The sequence below is a fragment of the Dreissena polymorpha genome, chromosome 13 (genome assembly GCF_020536995.1).
Source record: "Dreissena polymorpha isolate Duluth1 chromosome 13, UMN_Dpol_1.0, whole genome shotgun sequence".
Lineage (NCBI taxonomy): Eukaryota > Metazoa > Mollusca > Bivalvia > Myida > Dreissenidae > Dreissena > Dreissena polymorpha.
Window position 1 is genome coordinate 9041734 of NC_068367.1, and position 23503 is coordinate 9065236.

A 23503-nucleotide genomic window follows, 5' to 3' on the forward strand; every position below is an offset into this window, starting at 1 on the left:
TGGTAGTTGTCATTTGTGCAGTTTCAAAATCAATGAATATATGGCAAAGTTATGGCTGTGACTTGAAATTGTACAGACATCCAGTACAAATGCTTTATGCCACCTTCTTTGAAAGGTGGCAAAAAATCTCAAACTTTGAATAACAAGCAAATTCGTTGAATTGATATTAAGTTTCATGTCGATATCTACTGTATTTTCTGAGATATACCCATCAAACGTTTGTGACAAATGGACAACATAAATTCTATATCCCTCTGCCGTTGGCGGCTGATAATATCAAACAATTAATACATACAAGAAAACTGAACTGTCATTAGTAACATTGAAGTCAAATGGGAAATACAGATTTAACTCTACAATCAATATTAACAATACTATTGTCAAGCAATATGGTCCCGTACCGGTGAAACTCCATCATTGTCAGATTATATATATATATTTTTTTGTTGCCATAGCAACCAGATTTTTTTTTACGTAGGAACAAAATTAAATGACGTGCATGATCTCCATATTGCCATCTATCAATGTTTCAAGTTTCATGAGCAAAATATGAAGAACTTTTAAAGTTATCACAGGATCCAGAGTGTGACAGACTGACTGACTGACACACAGAGCGCAAACCAGAAGTCCGCTCCGGTTTCACCGGTAGGGGACAATAAAAGTTCCAATACATGTTACATACAGTTAGCTTGATAATGAATAGTGGTAAGTTAACAAGATTTTTCTTAGATTTGACTTGATTTCCAATTGTTTGGACCCACATGATCAATTCGAACTCGGCCAAGATATTGTCCACATAAACAATCACGTTTTGTTCAAGATAGGGTGAAAACATGGCTTGTAGAGTGTTATACATGTTGACGATGCACACTGCAGGACATACTGTGATCACAATAACTCATCTTAAGCACTTCATGCTAAGGTGAGCCAACACAAAACTTGTTTGTTAGACATTTGTATTGATAAATGTTGAATATCCATAAAGCACTTTTGGAAAGCCTTATTTTGTGACTTATTATGACAAGATTACAAATCAAAAATTTACTTTAAACATAAAATATTTGCTGCAAAGGTCAGGGTTTAATACAGTATCAGAAAAAATAATAATTTAATACAGTATCAGAAAAAATAATCTTATTAAAGTAAGCTCGTTTCATGAAAAAACTTTATCCAAGGTGCTTCATGAAAATCAACCTTCTTCAAATAAACAGGGAGACTTTTCACTTGTTTCTGTTCGTTTTTATTGGACATAATTATTAACAAATGGAGCTGGCATTGGATGCAATACGGGGCCACAAGTCTGCACACTCCTTCGCTACCGGCCCAGTAACAGCAGACCCTGAAACAATACCATGCTATTATTAAGATTAGACAGCATCAAGCCCCTAGCAAGTCATACCAACCTTACAAAGTACATAAGGCGTATTTATAGCTCTCTATATTATTCACGTCTTTTGTACTTTGGACATGCATAAAATTACTCCTTGAATAATTATTTGCCTGTTTATCACATATCTTTTCAGTTTAACTTTATTTAAATAATAATTATTTGGACTTTATGCATATTATACAATCATGAAGATTGATTTTTTGTTATTTTCAGATAAATTCATTATGATGCAAGTCCCTTTCTTGTGCACACTCCTCAAATTCATTCAATTGTGCACATTCTGAAAACAGCTTAGTTATTATATTCCAGGAATCCATCTTGCGTTGCAGTGAATATAAAATTCCATCATAAAGGTGGTCACATACCAATAACAATTTTAATACAAAGGTGATGCGTCAATCTGATAAATCTTCAACAAAGCAAAATACTGTCTGATTTTGTTTACACAATTCTCTCCGGTAAACATATTATTTATCAACTGTATCATAACAAAATGAGGAAATCGTCACTTTAATGTCAACAACAATCATACAGGTTATAAGTGAATGTCATAAATACCTACCTTTCAAACATAAAGTTTTATTAACTGAACAATAAGGTGTGTGATAATATTAATTAATTGAACAAGATGCTGTATTAAATACTGCCAATCACCCTGGTAATTGGCATGTCAAAAGTCAGATAGTAGGTCAATATAAATGTCAAATTTAGGTCTGACCATTTGAGTGTTTTAAGTGTTTGTAGAAAACATGATTGCAAGTATAACATCTTTGTAGCAAGCAGTATTGTTTTTAATTAACCAAATATATGGACATTCTCAATTAGCCCAACCCCTTAAGTAGGATGATGTCAAGGTCAAAACAAGATCAGGTGATCTAGGTGTCTTGAATGTCAAGGTCAAAACAAGATCAGGTGATGTGGATGTCTTGATAGTGTTCAAATAAATTATCTATGCAAGTATCAAAGCTTTGTAGGAAGCATTATTGAATGATTTTATGCATTTTTTATTAACAAAATTTGTTTAAATCCAAAAGTGAAGGTGTGGGTCAAAATGCGTCAGGTGATGCAAGTTTAATGAAAGTTTCAAAGCTTATAGTAAGAAGTAATGATGTAAAGTTGGGGCTAACCAAGAACAAGTCCAATTATGGGTACATGTCAACAAAAGGTCAGGTGATGTGTGTTGATCATGCTTATAGATAATAACCCTGCAAGCACAAAAGCTTTGGAGTGCATGTTATTCATTATGAAGAAATTGGTAATGTTTTGCAAACAATTAAATTGGGACGTTCTGATATCATCCAACAGTAGGTAAATGTCAGGTCACAATGTTGTCAGATGATGTGGGTGATTTGATAGTCTTCAAAGACATTATCCATGCTGATACTCAAGATTTGTCAAAAAGATTATTGATATTACACAAAACACATAACCTATTTTGTGGCAACCTCCAATGGACAGACAAACTAACGAAAAGACAGGTCAATGACGTTATATGCCCTTGGCATCAGTAACGAACAAAAAAAAATTGCCATGATAGCGCTGAAGCATGCGTCTGAGTTAAAGGTAATCACAATATTGAATACATGACCCCACTTGATCTAGATTCAAATATAGCCTTGATGCTTTCAGGATGGACATTCTGACAAAATGTCATCAATATTCAGACATAAATCGGCCTGTTGAGTGGTTACAAGGTTTTTGTATGAATTGACCAGACAACCATTTTTTTGGAAGCAATTCACCAAGATTCCAACCCTTCAAAGATTAAGTTTCATCTACAATTGAGAAAAATTGCCTTTATAAAGTGACAACCAGTTTTAAAGTTTACATCAGAACATCAAGACCTTAACAGTTCACCATAAGCACTTTGTGACTAGGTGGGAAAAAAACACACAAGAAAAAAATCTTGTCATTTCCACCGTTTCAATTTTTTTTTATAGAGTATATATTTTAAAATTGCATAGAATACGAGTGACAAAATCTGCTTCAGTATCGAAGCTGGAGCTCAAGTTGGTAAAATTTTATTAAAATATTTCACTAATTTTTTTAAATGATTTTGCCATGACAATTTCATTTGTTCGAACTACCATAGGTTTTAAACTTTCAATGTTAAAACTAATCATACAGTAGTTTTACTTAATTTTTAAGTTTATATCATTCTGTGATACATCTTATCTAGATCTCTGATTGGAACATTTCAGTAACATAGTAAGTCTATATACTATGTGCCATTGCAGTGCAAGTTGCAGTTTACTTCTTACCCATTCACAATTATCACTGCAGTTCTTGTAACAAATACACAACAAACCTACCAACTAAATATGGCTAGTGAACAAGTAAACTAATAGAATAATTCATAAGTCATTATTTCTTCAGGGCCAAAACACCAACTTTGGGGAAAGGCCCACAGCCTTTTTTTCAGGGAAAAAAAACACAACTTTCTGGCTTTGGGGAATGAAAAATACGATTGGAAATATAGAGAAAAATGCATGACTTAAAAGAAATTTCTGTAGGGGAAATGGCCTTTTAGGTTAAGGGGAAGAAAAAGAGGCCCCTTGCTAAGAAGGTTTTTTTGGCACTGTTCTTACACATCAAACTTCAGTCAATTAATTAAAGGCTATTTCCTCTTCATTTAACAATACATGGAACTGTACCCCAGAATGACACTAACCCAATACTTATTTCATTTGCCTTTCATTTACATAAAAAAGAATTAATTTCAGTCTGTTTTTAATGAGGTATTTTCCCCCTACATGAAAGGCTAAAAAATGTTGTTTTTTTCATTTTCATTTGGGGCCAGTATTCAGACCCATTCCAAATAGATTTTTTTTGTGCCAAATGGGACCTAAAAATTCAATATAAAAGGTTTCCCTTTTTTTTCAGATTTCATAATTCACTTCACATCCAATACAGCTCTATAAATTGACCCTTAGTATATATAACAAGGGCTGTTTGTAAAACATGCATGCCCCCATATGGGCTGTCAATTGTAGTACTAGCCATTGTGTGAATATGTTTTTTGGCACTGTGACCGTGACCTTTGACCTAGTGACATGAAAATCAATAGGGTCATCTGTGAGTCATGATCAATGTACCTATGAAGTTTCATGATCCTAGGCATAAGCTTTCTTCAGTTATCATCTGGAAACCATTTTACTGTGTCAAGTCACCGTGACCTTTGACCTAGTGACCTGAAAATCAATAGGGGTCATCTGCGAGTCATGATCAATGTACCTATGAAGTTTCATGATCCTAGGCATAAGCTTTCTTGAGTTATCATCCAGAAACCATTTTACTATTTCGGGTCACCGTGACCTTTGAACTGAAAATCAATAGGGGTCATCTGCGAGCCATGATCAATGTACCTATGAAGTTTCATGATCCTAGGCATAAGCGTTCTTGAGTTATCATCCGGAGTACATTTTACTATTTCGGGTCACTGTGACCTTGACCTTTGACCTAGTGACCTGAAAATCAATAGGGGTCATCTGCAAGTCATGATCAATGTACCTATGAAGTTTTATGATCTTAGGCATAAGCATTCTTGAGTTATCGTCCGGAAACCATTTTACTTTTTCGGGTCACCGTGACCTTTGACCTAGTGACCTGAAAATCAATAGGGGTCATTTGAGAGTCATGATCAATGTACCTATGAAGTTTCTTGATCATAGGCATAAGCGTTCTTGAGTTATCATCCGGAAAACATTTTACTATTTCGGGTCACTAAGACCTTGACCTTTGACTGAGTGACCTCAAAATCAAAAGGGGTCATCTGCGAGTCATGATCAATGTACCTATGAAGTTTCATGATACTAGGCCTAAGCGTTCTTGAGTTATCATCCGGAAACCATCTGGTGGACGGACGGACCGACATGTCCAAAACAATATACCCCCTCTTCTTCGCTTCTTCTATGCTTAAGGGGAGCATAATATTGGCAACTTTTGTATTCTCAACTTTGAAGGAAGGAGTAAGAAAAAAATGAAGTTTCATGATCCTAGGCATAAGCGTTCTTGAGTTATCATCCGGAAACCATTTTACTATTTCGGGTCACTGTGACCTTGACCTTTGACCTAGTGACCTGAAAATCAATAGGGGTCATCTGAGAGTCATGATCAATCTACCTATCAAGTTTCATGATCCTAGGCCTAAGTGTTCTTGAGTTATCATCCGGAAACCATTTTACTATTTCGGGTCACAGTGACCTTGACCTTTGACCTAGTGACTTCAAAATCAATAGGGGTCATCTGCGAGTCATGATCAATGTACCTATGAAGTTTCATGATCCTAGGCCCAAGCGTTCTTGAGTTATCATCTGGAAACCACCTGGTGGACGGACCGACCGACAGACCGACATGTGCAAAGCAATAAACCTTCTCTTCTTCGAAGGGGGGCATACAAATCAAGAAATGTGTTTGTCAGAAACACTATGTCCCCTTGTCGCCGCTTTGATTTAGTTTTTTTTTACCTTGAAGGATGACCTTGACCTTTCACCACTCAAAATGTGCAGCTCCATGAGATACATGCCAAATATCAAGTTGATATCTTCAGTATTGCAAAAGTTATTGCAAATGTTAAAGTTGGCGCAAACAAACCAACCAACAGACCAACAGACAGGGCAAAAACAATAGGTCCCCCACTATAGTGGTGGGGGACATAAAAAAAACACTAATTTCTCAATTTTAGTTGAAATGCAAAGATTTTTTCCCAATCCAAAGGGACCTGGCCCAATTTCCACAATAGTGAAAAAACAAGGATATCAGTATAACTGATGGATGCTCCCCAATGAGGCTTTGTCGATATATGGTTTTATTGTGCGGAAAAAAGTGTGACCTTAAGAAAATCTATTATTAGCCTCAGTGACCTTGACTCCCATGACCTCAAACCTCATCAAAAAGGTTAAGATCCATGCAAGGTACCTACATCCCAAATATATAAGAGATCGTTCAAATATTGAAGGCGTTATGTATGAGAAACTGTAACCAAAGTGTGATCTTTAGAAAATCTTTTATTAGCCTCAGTGAACTTGACCCCAGTGACCTCAAACCTCATCAAAAGGTAGAGGTTAATGCAAGGTACCTACATGCCAAATATGTGAGAGATTGGAGAAATATTGAAGAAGCTATGAGAAACTGAAACAAAATTGCGATGGAAAAATCTATTATTAGCCTCAGTGACCTTGGCCTTGACCCAAGTGACCTCATCAAAAGGTCGAGGTCCATGAAAGGTACCTACATGCCAAATATGTAAGAGATTGGTTAAACATTGAAGGCGCTATGAGAAACGGTAACAAGAGTGTGACAGAAGTAAGGAACCCCAAACTGGCAACTATATGCTCCCCATACAAACACACACTGCTAAGGCCCTTTTTCCAAGAAGGTAATACAACCCCTGCAATAAATTATCTGTCTATAAATATGTTATACCTTTCATTTCTCCTTTGTTGTTTACGATGACACCTGCATTATCTTCAAAGTATATGAATGTGCCATCTTTTCTTCGTAAGGGTTTTCTTTGCCTTATAATCACCGCAGGCACGACTGCATAAGAAAATCAAACAACCAGTAAGCATATTGTTTTGCAGTTTTAATAATTAATACGCGTTTAGTGACTTAAATCTGTAAACATTCACCATTTGCATTTAAGACTGCAGCCTTTCTGATGATTTACTGTGTTAAGTGGCCTATGATCTGCACCAATGCATGAGCTTTTTTTTAACTTCTACAACAGGTACATTATAAACAAGGGACAAAATTGTCACAAAACCAGGTTTTCAAAAAAATATATTTATAATAAGAGAGCTTCGTCACAGACGTGATGTATACCCCACATGCAGTACTGACACAGAATATTTTGCATGCTGTCTTCACAAAACAAGAAAAGCTAATTTATGGTGTTTGTTACGAATAATTCCATATCATTTATGGCCATTTTGAAATTTGAACTCTTAAATTCTTTCGCACAACACGCCGTCCAATTACTGTGAACAAAATTAATGTACAGAGTAATTTTAAAATCTCACAATGAATGACAAGTTCTGGCCCGGACAAGCTCATTAATGGCCATTTTTGACTTTTGAACTCAAAAGTGTGACCTTGACCTTGGAGGTATGGTCGTAATTCTTTCGCATAACACACCGTCCAATGATTGTGAACAAATGTAGCGAGTAATATTAAAATCTCACAATGAATGACATAGTTATGGCCCAGACAAGATCATTTATGGCCATTTTTGACCTTTGAACTCACAGTGTGACATTGACGATGCAGATATCGATGTAATTCTTTCGCATGACACAGCATCCAATGATGGTAAACAAATGTGCAAAATGATTTTAAAATCTCACCATGAACGAAAAGTTTTTGCCTGGACAAGCTTATTTATGGCCATTGTTTACATTTGAACTAAAAAAGTGTGACATTGACCTTGAAGATATCGATGTAATTCTTTCGCGCAACACACCTTCCGATGATGGTGAACAAATGTGCCATATGATTTTAAAATCTCACAATGAACAACAAAGTTATGGCCCGGACAAGCTTGCTTCGCCCGCCCGCCAGCCGACATTCGCCAATCTAATACCCAGTTTTTTCTTCGGAAAACCTCGTTAAAAATACACGTCTGTTAAAGCAGAGCTCCAGATAAGGATTTGTGAAATTAGTTACGGTACTGCCACTGACAGAAAGAAAATGAGTAACGCTTAAAATCAGTTAGTACCTGTACTACCATATCCAAAAATACAGGTAGTACTGTTCTACCCGTGTTCTTGGATATTGAAGGGTGTATAATTGACTTTATAGAAACATTTGCAGCAATTATAATAAGTATATGTAGCTTCTTAAACAGATACTGCATTAAGTTTTCCATTCTGAATTATGATGCTAATCATGACTATATAATACTATTTCTTAATTTTTCTTGACAAGAAAACACAAGCCAACTAGTAAGCTAAGTAAATTAACACTTATTTCACTGTCTGATCCGTTTCCCATCGTGTCTGCTATCGTTTTACGCCACCGATACAATCAAATCGTTTAATATTGGGGCGACAAGGTCTATTTCTGGGCTGACAGATTTAATGTCAGGATGGTTAGAAGACACCGTATGTAGTCTATATATGACAACAAAGTGTTGTTTTGAGCCGCTTTCGGTTAAGCAGGCATTCAATTTCGCGCAGACATATCGTTTTTGACGGATTTTCAAGTTACAGGAAATCACGCGACAGAATAGACAATAATATATGAACTCAGGCTACAACTTTTCGGTAATTTAAATTAACGAACAGCGCCGTTAGGTTAGAGACCAACAAATCACGCCGCGCTGACGCAGACGTATCGGTACGGCCAGAATTTTTTCGTAAATGCGTAAAATGGATATTAATGGCGTAATTGTACTTCCAGTTTATAAAAATAAATGCGTAAATCTTCATGTAAAAGGCGTATTTACGGCTGTACGGCCCTTATCTGGAGCTCTGGTTTAAGGTTAATTAACAAAAGCAATATAACCCAGTTGTTCTCACAGTGATTGTTAAAAAAAGGCTCATTTCCGATAACTAATCATAATAACATAAATATCTTCAATTGAATAATACTGAATATCTTATAAATTAATTTAATTTCATACCTTTTTTAAACTAAATATATGACTTTATCAACTTCAGTATTATTGTTTACTCACAGGTCTCGTTAACTCATTCAGTAAATCTGACAGCTTTTTTTTAACATTCATTGGCAGATATTTTTAATAAAGGTTGTCATGTGTCATTAAAAAGTTTAAAACTCGGATTCATTAACCGAAAGTACGATTTATTGTATCGTTCGCATTCAAAGAAAAAACTACACACAATTCTAAAATATCCTCTTTCATAAATGCCTAAAGGTTGTAATAAAAGTTGTAATTCAAAGTATGCTTTGCCTCAATAAACAACTACTAATCCTTTTATCGCCAGCAACAACTATCGTCAGCTTATTGTGTTTTTAATACCTCATTACCAATCAGTGATAAAGATCTAATAACTGTCACAAACTTATGTTGCTTTGTCGTTATGACTGCAGCTGATAATTGCTACTACCCGGTAATACAAATTGTGTTATTTTTATTTGCACCTGTTTCATGCAATCAAAAATTTCAATTCACTCTTCAACTGCTCATCATTATTTATTAGACAATTGCCCAACAAGGGACAAAATTGTCACAAAACCAGGTTTTCATTGTGAAAAAAAATCTGATTAAGGGAGACAACTCAAACTGAACTTTTCAAATGAACAAACAAAATTAACCCCCTTTGTAAGTTTGTTTCAAAATAAATATATTTTAAGTTGTGGTGACCTTGACATTGGAGATATTGACGTGATTCTTTCGTGCGACACACCGTCCCATGATGGTGAACAAATGTGCCAAATAATTGTAAAATCTCACAATGAATGACATAGTTATGGCCCAGACAAGCTCATTTATTGCCAATTTTGACCTTTGAACTCAAAGTGTGACCTTGACCTTATAGATATCGACGTAATTATTTCGCGCGACACACCGTCCAATGATGGTGAACAAATGTGCCAAATGATTTTAAAATATGACAATGAACGACATAGTTATGGCCCGGACAAGCTTGGTCCGCCCGCCCGCCCGCATTCGCCAATCTAATAACCAGTTTTTTCCTTGGGAAAACCTGGTTAATAAACTATCAGATCACCCCAACGACGTCTTCTTTACCAGCAAATAGAAGCTATGACATCAGAAGAGACAACAGCGATTTGTGTTTTTGGCTATTGCAACTCAAAAGCACTGAGTTGTGACCATTTTTCTCAGTCAAACAATGACTTGGAGTGAAATATACTGGACGTTTGCCGTTGACAGTTGTTCTCAGTTGATTACTAGGTCAGTTTTGACTGTATTTTAGTCAGAATGTGACACTGACATTTAAAACATATTTGAGATATAGAATGACTAAGTCTAATATCTCTGCATATGTTTAAGAATGACACTTTGAAAAGAAACACTGTATGCATCTAGCCAGGGATCGACAAATTGTTTTTCAGCAACTTGCCCTGCAGGGCAATAGCTAAGAATTTCCACTTGCCCTGCTGAAATATGCACTTTCCATGCAATTTATTGAAAAAAATTAGTAACTAATGTTTTATTGTGATTTTCTATTGGTTATAAAATAGAACTGTTAACTCACGAACTTTAATAAAGTTAATAAACTGTTTTAACACACTTTTAACTTGTTTGTTTTTCATTTAGCGCAGTTTGCAATAATAAAGATCCGGTTAATTTTTAATCGCAGATTAAACATTGTTTTGTTTGGCAAAAATGTTTTAAAACTTGAAATTTTAATCTTTTCGGCCAGAAATTCCACTCGCCCTGCACTTTACTTGTAATTATGAGCAGGCGAGTGGATTTGTTCATCCCTGCATCTAGCTCTTTCTAAAAAAGCAAAACAAATATAGTTATACCCTTTTTCCTGAGTTCTGGCTTTCCCTTTTTGCAAGTGGCTACAAACATATCACCAACACCACCAGCAGGCAGTCTGTTGAGGCGCCCCTTAATGCCAAATACAGCAATCACGAACAGATTCTTGGCACCTGACAAGAAAAGAAAATGAGATAATTTTGATTGAAATGTGCAAGAGGAAGAACCATTCTAAACAAGAAAGCATACTCAGGGGACAAAAATTCCACTCGTCCGCTCGTATCGACGAGTGAAATCTTGAAAGGACGAGTGAATTTCCCTAAAGCTCTCGTCCTACAGGACGAGTGAAAAAAAAATGATGTTAAAATATGTATTTTCTGACCAGTAAGACTCTTTTTCATTAAATAAAATCATTTCTTAAAGCATATCTATTCCGAAAGTAGAACGCAAATGAACCGGAAATTGTAATTGTAAATTTCATACAGCAGGTGTGCGTTGTTATGCGAGACTGTGTCCCGAGTAAATATTGGCTTTTTGGTGTAAACTTTGCGCGTCCATGTTGACAGGGAACCATCTGACTTCATTCACTGTAAGTATTGATTTTTTTAAAGAATTATTTTACTGCGAAGAACGGTTTTAAACCAGTCTGAATTTCATCTGAAAAATGTCTGACATACGAGCGTTCTTTAAAGGGGGCAGGAGCAATATTCAACCATCCGAAATGGAAAGCACGCAAGCATTAGAAAAAGGAAAAAACAAATTTGTCTTAGTTTATTTATTTTGTGTTCCTCATAAATAAAGTAAGTTAACATTTCTTCTGTGATCAGCTGGCATGAATAACTAAGTAAGCAGCATTTTAGCAGTGATATAGGAAACATTGTTAGTTATATCAGTCCTTTGCAATCTTTCTTTTACACATATTTGAAGGACAAGTGCATGAGTTTGCAGGACGAGTGAACATTTTAATGCACTTGTCCTGCAAGACGAGTGCAATTTATAAATATTTTTGTCCCCTGATACTGAAATTCCTTTCTCTTAAAACATCCATGCACATTGTGATAGACGTTTAATACCAAACAAATGGACCTTTCCGCTTAATCTGACAAATAAATAAATGTCCGAGATTTATATAAACACCATACACACTGAAATATCAACTTGAAAAGCAACAATAATGCAAGATGTCTTAATAGATTCGAACCTAGTTCTGGCTACCATAACTTTAAATGTCGCGTTTTATGATTTTTGACAGGCGGGACTTTATAGTTATGGACCAACCCCATTAGGTAAGTCAACCGAAAATTCCCGAAAAGTTGACTGTTAACAAAGACCGGTCCAAAACAGCTTTTAAATGCAGTTATTGACCCAAATCAACCACATGATCGGAAAGATTGACATCTTTTACTTTTAACTAATATATTGTTTCACAAAATACTATCTTAAACATTTGAAATTTATCTTTTCTGCTCTAACATATCGAGAAAAACAGCGATGCGACAGACATTCTTGAAATGAAAATCTCCCGAGATTTCACGGTCATATGACGTTATTTCTATTTTTAGTAACATACCATGTGCTCAAGTGTTTTCTAATTCAGAATTACATTTCCCGGTATTTTAACTTATTCTGGCTTGTTTTGTTAACAAATTGTAGTGTAAATACAAACTCCAGGACCAAGTAAATATTATTCAAAACTACCTGATTCACACCGAAATCAGTCGTAAAATTCACCAGACGCAAGTTGTTAATCACAAATCATAGATTTCAGAAAACGAAAGTAATGTTAACAATTTTAGCAAAAAAATGTCAAGGTCGATCCGCAAGTATCCAAATGAAAACTCGTCACGTGACAAAGCGACAATGGCGTCAAAATTGTGAATTTCAGACTGATGAGAGTTATTTTCATCTATTGTAAGATGCATTTGAAACATTTGAACCTTAAAACATTCCCCGATGCAGTAATTTATATTTATTCACCAAAATATGTAAAAATGTATCCAAGAAAATGGGCTTTCTTTGATTTTTAGCGTGACATAAATATGTTATGACTCTGGTTGACTTTCGATACGGGGTTGGCTTCAGCGTACAGGTATGTCAATACTATACAAACTGTGCGCTGACGTTTCTTTAGCTAATTCGAACCCATTATTATAAGACCATGACTGATGTCATTTGCAGTTTTCGTAATGTTAATATAATAAATGAAACGCTTAATGCATCCAAATTTCTTAAATGAAAGAGATAATCACCAGTGTTATCAGCACAGTTTATGACTGCACCTACTGGCAAAGCAAGAGTAACACGGAACTTCCCTCCTGCTGAACCTCCACGTCCTGAAAGAAAACAAATAGATGTACGATTTTCTTATCGATTATTTGTGTCAATATGAAAATAATGGAAGAAATTAAACACTTTTAAATAATATCAGTATGTCTTATTTATATCATAATGTAATATCAGTAATGTTGGTGTTGAAAACAGGGCGATGGATAAAGATTTAAACGGCTATATTATTTTTTAACCTCTTTTCGACATGTTTTGGTTTGAAAAGGAAGTAGTCGGTGCGCGTTCGAATAATATCTGCGAATTGTAATATTCGCAAACCCATGCCGGTTATATACCACTAAACATAATTTGGTTTTCGGTAATCTACATGGGTTTCTTCATTATAAGATTTGTTATAACAGTTGTACAGTTGTATATATTCATTTTGTTTGTTATCGATACGGCGCGTGAATGAAAAATATATGGACGGCTATCAATTTTTTTATTCATTTAAATAAAGCATTAGTAATGCTTTGGTTTCGCATATCCCCGAATCGGCGCATCCGATTCCTTACCTCATCGTCAACGACTGTATAAAGTTGTCCTGTAAATGATAATTTTTCTTGTGAGCATATTTATCGGATTAAGTTTATTGTACTAAAAATATCAAATTTAATAAGTTTAAATTTTAAGCAGAATGGCCAACTTCAAAAGTATCCCCGGAAGTGTGTTTGCTAAGTATCCCCGGAAGTGTGTTTGCTAAGTATCCCCGGAAGTGTGTTTGCTTAGCTAGTTATCATGAACTTCCATATTACTAAGGAATAAACATGTCCTGAGTGAACACAAGTTGTTATCAGAATCAATATAGGTGTTTGCGATTCAGAATCAGATTCAGATTTACAGCTGCTAATCTTTATACAAATTATAGTATGCCAACCGACCTTTCTGTTAAGTCGGACAAACATGAGGGCTAAGCTTAAGTTACACACTGATAGCAGAGAGTCCAAATACCGGTAAGATGCAAACACATATATATGTAGCATACTAAATAGTACTATATTAAACTGTGGCGAGATCAATTTAAATTACAAACAAATTTAGTATTATGTGTCATTTCCTTCCGTGCACACATTTGTAACGGGAAGCGCACTAACTTGACATAATTTGTTTCATTTATTGTGTTTACAAATTAAATCGATAGTATGAATGCCTCTATGACACAACGAGAATGTAACTTACCTAATTTTAATTAAAGATCGTTTCGCAATATCACGCATTGAGCAAGTGTTTGGTATTATTCCGATATTGACATAAACTTACATATATAACGTATTGACATTTGTTTTCAATTTTATTGCCTGGCTGTTTCTCTTAGATCAAAAGAAAAAGCGCCACGACTAACAATGAATAAAACAGTAGTTTGTTCTGATAAAGAAGTGTTAACAGAATTACTGAAGGAAATTAATTATCATATTTGTGAGATGAAAACGACCGTTATAGTGATATATTATGCAACTATTCCACTAATAGATATCATTTGAGATAGATCATCAAATGCAGACCTAGGTTTGCACTAATAAATTATTATTTATTACGGACTTGTTTTCAATGCAGTTATACAAATTCAGTATAATTGCTTTGGCATATAAGTATATGTATCTTATTGAACCATGAACTTTTCCATAATCATCCAAAAGCGTTTAACCGCGTTTAACAAACGAAAAACACGCCTTCATTTTAGGTCTTAAATAGCTCATAATAATAAAATGATAGTTCACGACATGCTCTGTTTCTTTGAGTGCTGACGCGTTTAAATGTAATATCAAAATTTAAATATTTAAAACCATAAACAAATGGTAAATTATCATGGTCTAGAATTCAGCCACATACCCGTTATAGTCAACGAAAACGTCGATACTGTCAATCGAATAAATAGATTTAAGATATGTTGATCTGAATTGCGGCCGGTAAAAAGATGACACAGCGATCCTTTTTAAAATGGGTTATTATTCGACCTTTCCACATTATCATCAACTAAGTAATTTTGTTGGAAACGGGCTGTTTTTTTTAAACATATCATTTACAAATATTGAATAAGTTTATAAAAAATTAAAAGAAACTAATACCAGAACATTTTTGTTTGTGTAAAAGATCGAGATATGTTATTTTATGTTATTAAAAAGGTTGTATAATTCAGCTTCTGAATATCTCCGAAACTTTTCAGCACTCGATTGCTGCACTTATGTATAGCCTTGCCAAGGACGCACTGCACTAGTGTATAGCCTTACCAAGGAGACAATCTGATATATGGTCACCCGGCCTATTTGGTTTTGACATATGTCTTATTTTAGTTTGATATGTTATTCGAACCCGTATAAATAAAATATAGATTAAAGGGGCCTGTTCACAGATTTTGGCGTGTTTTAAAGATTGTCATTAAATGCTTTATATTGATAAAGGTAAACATTAAATTTTAAAAGCTCAAGTTAAAAATCCAAAATAAAATTTAAAAAAAGGAAAAAAAAAGTAGCCCGCAGCAGGGCTCGAACCAGTGACCCCCGGAATACTGAAGTAAAAAAAGCATTAGCCAACTGAGCTATCCTGCCAAGAACACATAAGATGCGTATTTTATACCTTGTACATGTATAAGCAATCTTCGTAGTTTCACAAATTTAAACGACAACAACAGAATCGTCAAAAGATGCATATAATGGCTATATTAGACCATGGCAAATGTTCAGTTATACTTTTTCCTCACAAATATCCTAACCAAATCGAAAATTTGCGAATCTGAAACAACTTTTTTCAATTTTGTCAATTTAACAAACCGTGAAAAGATCCCTTTAAAATAAGAATAACAACAACACTAGCGCTTTTTTGAAATTTGAAGCTCAATGAAAATGTTAGGTATGGGCTATTGTGTACATCGTACAATTATTAGTTAAAATTGGTGTTAATATGACTTTTTTAAAACACTGTTCTTAATGTTTATTAGAATAATATCAAATTTTTAGCGCGTGAATTTAGTTAACTGCAAAAACCAGTTTAAAGGGGCATTTTCACAGATTTTGGCATGTTTTGAAGTTTTTCATTAAATGCTTTATATTGATAAATGTAAACATTAGATCTAAAAGGATTCAGTAAAAAAAAAACAACACAATAATACAATAAAAAAGGAAAAAAGTGACTATCAACTGGGCTCGAACCATTGACCCTGGATTCCTGAAGTAAACGTCTACCACTTAGACCATTCGGCCATCCGTGCTTACATAATTTCAAATGTATTTTATATTTTATATAAAAAATCCTTGTAGTTCCACAAAATATATCGACAACATCAGAACTCTCCAAATTTTCAATCGTTTCGCGTTGCAACGATTTATAATTTTCAGGTTTTTAAATCGTCAAAGGATGCACATAATGGATATTTTAAAGGATGGTAATGTTCAGTATTACTGTTTCTCACACATATCAAAACTAAAACGAAAATTTGTGAATCTGAAACTTTATTTTTTATTTTGTCAATTTACCAAACCGTGAAAAGGCCCATTGAAAGTTATGTTTATAGATACTACCGGTATTTATGATTATCAACGCTATTTTGAAGGGGGTTAAATAACGTTGGAATTTGTGAACAAGGCCTCGGGACAACGGTTAAAATATTGCCTTCTTCTTCTGGAACATAATTAGTAAAAAAAAGAAATATCTGTATTTAAGTTATTAAACTGATTTGATTTGCAATATCTACTGGGCCTATCACCATTTATAGGGAAATTGCGGATTGAGATAAATGCTGTCAACACATGCAACCTTAAATCAATGTCAAACACCGTTCTACATGACCGCGGTGCGCATATCACATGTTACTGTTTTATGTTTATGACAGGAAATTTAACTTGTGTAATTAATTATGACGTGAATGCTTGATCTAATTCAAAATAACAGGTTTTGCTTAAACTATGTATTTAAATCCGCGCTCGACATAGTAATTGCTGCACGTGATAAATGCGCTACGTGCTTTTGAAACATTAAACAATTCAGTCATCTGCACTGAATAGCACCGCGTATAAATTCGCACGTTCTTATTGCAATCAAGTTAAATGAAGCGAAGTAAAACTTTTCGTAGTCCGGTCAACATTAAATTGACCAGCTAATGTTACTTTAGGCTGTGCGCCTGTCGACTTTGGTTTGTTTTAGATTTACTAGAAAGCCAAATATGGCGAGACTACTGCAGGCAAACAGGTTAACTGCTAATTGACAATCCATATAACTTTATTTCATTTTCTTTTATCTCAGTAATTTCAATATACATCTTTCATTAAATTAAGATCCTGTGTGACATGTCAAATCATGTCTCTTCTTTTCTTTTTTAGTGGAACTCAGATCTTTACTACCCACGAGTACATGTTGCTAATTACGTGTATTTGAAAGTCTACTAAATACATGTATTTGATTTCCGTTCCCCACATAGTTTAAAGTGTTGGTGATCGCAAGTATCCACTTCCTTAGAATATCAACCTTTATTGGCCCGTGATAATCAGTAAGTGCCCATATAGCTTCTACTGGTCATACATTATTAGTGAATTAACAGTGACTTAATTATGACGTGTTAATCCAGCAATTAAAATCATATACATGAAACGATATAAAAAAAACATATTAACGGATAATACATGTATATGATATAGTAGCCCGGTAGCTTTGACTGATAAACCCTGAAAATAACAATGTCTTTATATCGGATAACACTAATGAAGGCAATGCATGTATGTGTTGTTCAGAGCCTGATCTTGAATTGTTAATGTGACCTTTTCCAAACCGACAAGTTATCATATTTAACGTTTCTCTAACGCTGAAGTTTGTTATTTGCTAAGTAGTGCACTAAAACGGAGTGTTTAATTATAACAAGTAACGATTAAAACGTGTCAAGTTTGTGTGCAATATTTAAAGATAAAGAGGCTAGCTGTAGGTGCGTTCAAATGGAATAAACATTTTACGACCCTTATGATACAGTTGGCGGTATGAACCTTTCCGTGGTTCTGTGTTTGCTGTTGGCGGGATTTGCTCTCTCACCATGCTCACGTGCGAGCGGTAAGTGAACTCTGTCTTGTTCTGTCGTATTAAACTGCACGTTAATTGAATTAATGAGATCCCAGTGGTAACGTGGATATGAAGACCGGCTTGCGAGCAGACGGCCCACGGTCCGAGACCCCCCCCCACCCCCCGTTGGATTTTTCATGCTCAGTCCACAGAGATTGCGTACTGTTCTTTCCCGGAAACGGGGTCGATTTGGTTATCCAAGCTATTGTTTGCAACCGGACCTTTATAACTAGAGTCTGGCAATACATGTATATACTAAACACTTAAACGTGTGGCTGTTTCGACACGGGATTTAAATTGAATTGTTTTGAATAAGTAAAGTGAGCAAAAATCTTTATTTTTTGTTTTTTGTATGAACATGAAATATTGGATGGGAGCATTAGATCTGGGTATATGATTAAAAAGTGTTTAATATGCCATTGTTTCATGAATAATTGAAGCACTTTTCATTAAGGTAGGCAGTACATGCGTGGTTCGTGTTTGTCCTATTTTGCGTTATATTCGCTTGTGTGCACTTAATTTATACATCATTTGTCTTATGCTTATACAAACTGGAGCAGGTTATAAATCGGGAAACTTTTGCTTACATTCACATGCATGCAAGAATTTAGGGTGTTAAAAAAGTAGATTTACGTGCATTTTTTGGGCAATTCATATATATCGGACAATTAACCATGTTTTTTTTAATCTTACTTAATATAAAATACGGAGCAGTCAATATTTAAAAAATATTACACCTTACAGATTTGTGTTGAAAGAAATAGTCCCTTAATCATATTAATTACAATTTAGTGGGCAAAAACCGTTCAGCATTCACTGACTCCGGATTTAAGATGCTGTATGTTCCCGAATTACAGCCATCGTTAAGATTTGAGTATAAAACAAGTGAATGCTGAAAAACGGCATGGTTTGAAGCAATTAACTTCATTTGTAATTTGAATTCTGGTCCATGTTAAAAGGAAATAATTTTTATTTCAGTTTTAGTTTATTTGAAGGTCTCTGTGAAGGTCCATAAAAACTCAATGCTTGAAGCAGTTTCTATAAAAAACATATGATTTTTTTTCAAGTACATAGGTTCCGTTTGTAAAAAATAAAGTTTAATATGTTTCTCTTCGATAGAAAGCTTTTTATGCGAATCAAATTGATGCTTAATTGAACGCTTGACACAAAACGCAGTGTACTTCATCGAGATAGTCCAGAGAGGCATCACGCGACACCGGGGAGATAGTCGAGAGAGGCATCACGCGACACCGGGTGTTACAACCGAGATAGTCCAGAGAGGCATCACGCGACACCGGGTGTTACAACCGAGATAGTCCAGAGAGGCATCACACGACACCGGGTTTAACAACCGAGATAGTCCAGAGAGGCATCACGCGACACTGGGTGTTACATCCGAGATAGTCCAGAGAGGCATCACGCGACACCGGGTGTTACAACCGAGAGAGTCCAAAGAGGCATCACGCGACACCGTGTTACAACCGAGATAGTCCAGAGAGGCATCACGCGACACCGGGTGTTACAACAGAGATAGTCCAGAGATGCATCATGCGACACCGGGTGTTACAACCGAGATAGTCCAGAGAGGCATCACGCGACACCGGGTGTTACAACCGAGATAGTCCAGAGAGGCATCACGCGATACCGGTTGTTACAACCGAGATTGTCCAGATAGGCATCACGCGACACTGGGTGTTACAACCGAGATAGTCCAGAGAGGCATCACCCGACACCGGGTGTTACAACCGAGATAGTCCAGAGAGGCATCACGCAACACCGGGTGTTACAACCGAGATAGTCCAGAGAGGCATCACGCGACACCGGGTGTTACAACACGATTGAAATATTCACCTTATTGTTATTATAAGTAATATGTTTATGTTTTTTTTTATACATTGGCGATAAGATGTCAAAATCATTTCTGCATCATTTAATTGCATACTTTAAGTGGACGGGTACTTAAAGTTATAAGTGACACTCTTTTCACATTTTTATTATTCTTATTTATAAATAACAAGATTCAGTCTAGTTAAATTTGTCGTTAGGTCTCGATACGACATGTAAATTGTATACAGTAAGTGGATAAAGTTATAAGTGACACGCTTTTCACAATTTTGTTATAATTTTTATTTTAAAATTTCAAGACTCAGTCTAGTTGAATTTGTCATTAGGTCTCGATACGACATGTCTATATCCAGTGCGCAGTCAAGCACAGTCCCGTACAGTGACCGCTCACCAAACGTAGCATAATTATGTAACCCGGATGTCATGGTGAGATGCAAGCGCGCCAACAAGTGCTTTAATTGGCTTGAACAATCAATGTTTTCACCGGCTTGAAAAAAAATAAACGTACATAAACGCAACAATGACTGTTTCATGTCATCAGGGATTTTTACATACTCGTTACACAACTTCGATCACAAGGTGGTAGATGTTCTATTTTGATGATAGTTGTGATCGATTTTCAATCAATAAGTCCACGAAGCGTTGTTACTTCAACCGAGTAACAGCAGTCGTTAACGTCCAATGCCAATTTCCTACGCAGAGTGGCATCTCGCTGTTAGGTCACGAATAACTTTTCACCACGGGCCATCCATTAAGGAATGCTGATTCGTTACTGTTGTAGAACATAATATAATATTTTTTTTGTAGAACAGAACATAAATAGGCAAACAGTGATCTGTCAATTTTTACGAAAAACACATAATACAACACCGAAAAATGGAACCGGTATACAACGACATAGCATTAATTACAAAACATCGCGCTTTGTATACCGCATTATACCAGATATTTGCAATATTTAATTTATTATGAAATGCTTTTCAAATGGATACAAATTATTTTAATTATATATTGACATGTTTTTTAAAGAAAGTAGACATCTCATGGTCCCGAATTACAATCAGTATATCAGTCTTTTGTTTGAACGCAAACACTGGCACTATATTCCCGACAAAGAAATTAATACATTCTGCTCTAGTCGCATGTTTTTTTTTAAATTGGGGTTAAAGAGTTTTTAATATTGGGTTCACATAATATGTACATAATTCAATACTGTTATTTTCGTTAGATGTTAGATGAGTGCCATTCGAATGCAGTTTTGCCGATTGCAAATGAATATAATGTTAGATATGCATTGATTTGTATAGAAAATATTAAGACGTCATTACAGCGAACAAACCAGTGTCTGTGCATTGATTGACATAATAATTCAATATAAATGTCATTAAAGACATTTTCTTTTATGCAAATGTCACGTTCAAAAACATCATAAATTGACAGAAAAGTCTTTCATGCATAACATGCTCCAGATATTTGCCAGAGAAACGCGTTTTTCTGTATACATTAACACGGCCTCTTTCGACACGAATTTCGTTTTGCATAAATTTGTGAACGTAAAACGTAGCGTCAGCCTGATGCTACGTTAATTATGCAGCGTTAGTAATGTCAGTCTGATGCTAACGTTAATAATGGAACATAAACAATGTCTGTTTGATGCTAAAGTTAATAGTGAAACGTTATTTACGTCATTTTGTGGCTAGCGTTAATAATGGGGATATAGCAACGTCTGATGCTAACGTTAATAATAACGTTAACGTTAATATAAGGTCGCCGTGGTGTAATGGATAAGTTGTCCGACTAGCGACCGGGAGGTCACGGATCGCTCCCCACTGTGGGAGCATTCTTTAGATTTTCCCCAAAGATACTAGTACTGGTTTAAGGCCCAGGAAACGGACTCTAGAGCGTCTGAGGCTTTCGATGCAGGCGAGTTAAAATAAATAGGTTTAAACTAAACTTACGTTTATAGTTTAATGCTCAATTTTTAACAATGGCGCGTTAGTAACGTCCGCTTGATGCTGTCGTTAATAATTTAGCGTTGGTAAGAACAGTTTGATGCTAAAGTTACTCATGGTGTGTTGTAACGTTAGCCTTATTCTAACTTTAATAATTAGGCGTTAGTAGCGAACGTATGGTATTTATATTTATAACAGACGGTAGTAACGTCAGTCTAATGCTAACGTTTATAACGGAGCGTTAGTTACGTCAGTTTGTTTCTGAAGTTATTAATGGAGCGTAAGTAACATTATTTTGATACTAAAGTTTCTTAAGACTAAGCACTGACTCCTCCACCACTGCTTTAAATATGGGCGGACTTTCGTCGTACGCTTCTGGTCTCGGATCGTTATGAAGGAGACTGGGGGATGGTTGAAGCGGATAGTTGTAGAGGTCAATTCATCTGTTTAGGACTGCGGCACTCTCAGGAAAAAGAATCCGTCAGCGTCTGATATTAGGCCTGTAGCCAGGGATTTGAAAAGGGGTGCGAATTTTCCCATCAACGATTGTTATTGAGTAACGAAGTGGCGAAGGGAGTAGGTGCGGGGTGTTTCCTGCAATCGGGGGGGGGGGGGGGGGGGGTTGGAGGTCATCCCTCCTAGACAAAAATGAAAAAGAAACGTAAAATCCTGCATTCTGGTGACTTTTTTTCTGTATTTAGAGACTGAAGTTATATAGCATTTTTATATGAAATTTCACTTTCTTTGACCATACACAGTGACTGATTGACATGAATATGATATAACATACATGTATTCCCCACTACCGTTTTTAAATAACCACCTTTTTCGATCAGTTACGGAAGTACATTATTTTATATGTTGTTTAACCCGACACTTGTATGCGCGCACACAGTTTGTTTACTTATACATGTGTGCAATAACACATTTGTAGCATGTACAATCAACAATAAGAACGGTATAAATATCATTATTTATTGAAATCTTGATAAAATTGGTGAACTTTACCATTCCAAAATTCTACCATTCACAAATAAAAAAATAAAGATAATTATTTGCCTTTTTTTCAAAACAATTGTTTGTCTGCTATTATGGATAATACCAGAGGACTAGCATTTCTCTAAACGTGCTGATTGTGTATAGTACAACAAACACTGATTAACAAAACTGGGTCTCCTCTAATCTGCATCAATACTAAACAGAAATCAAAATGGTATTATTAAATGGTTACTTTAATTTTTTATTAAATTATTTTTAACAAATTAGTTCTCAAAGTCCTTAACTATGTATACCAGGACGTTGAAGAAAAAAGATGGAGGTATTTGCCCATTATGCTCAAGATTCGTCAAAGTTAATGAACATTAAACGTTCATGTCCATCTGATCATATGTTATATCGTTTTAAATTAAGTATAACAACTCTTAATGAGTAGGACATATTTCATAATGTCAATTTTGGCATAATAAAAACATTGTGGACAGTTCTGTATGTGGAGCAAAACAGATGCCATTAAGTTTTGGTAAATTACAAAAAAGCTAC

At 35.3% G+C, this 23503-nt stretch overlaps 1 protein-coding gene across 1 annotated transcript; it reads right to left on the reverse strand.

The window, feature by feature from the left end:
* Positions 1-1217: 1217 nt before the first annotated feature.
* Positions 1218-13400, reverse strand: LOC127855611 (60S ribosomal protein L23). Its single transcript, XM_052391357.1, has 5 exons — positions 13325-13400; positions 13052-13135; positions 10847-10975; positions 6815-6928; positions 1218-1339 (listed from the first exon to the last, which is right to left on the reverse strand). The coding sequence occupies exons 1-5, from the start codon at positions 13335-13337 to the stop codon at positions 1257-1259; spliced, it is 423 nt and encodes a 140-aa protein (XP_052247317.1). The 5' UTR covers positions 13338-13400; the 3' UTR covers positions 1218-1256.
* Between the last annotated feature and the right edge of the window lie 10103 nt (positions 13401-23503).

Bases quoted from the DNA above. Each gene is read 5' to 3' on its own strand.
- LOC127855611 (XM_052391357.1), bottom strand. The intron at 10,976-13,051 runs GTGATTATCTCT...TTTTCTTGTCAG, and splicing joins AAACTGTGCTGATAACACTG to GTGCCAAGAATCTGTTCGTG. The intron at 6,929-10,846 runs GTATAACTATAT...TTTCTTATGCAG, and splicing joins GCCAGAACTCAGGAAAAAGG to TCGTGCCTGCGGTGATTATA.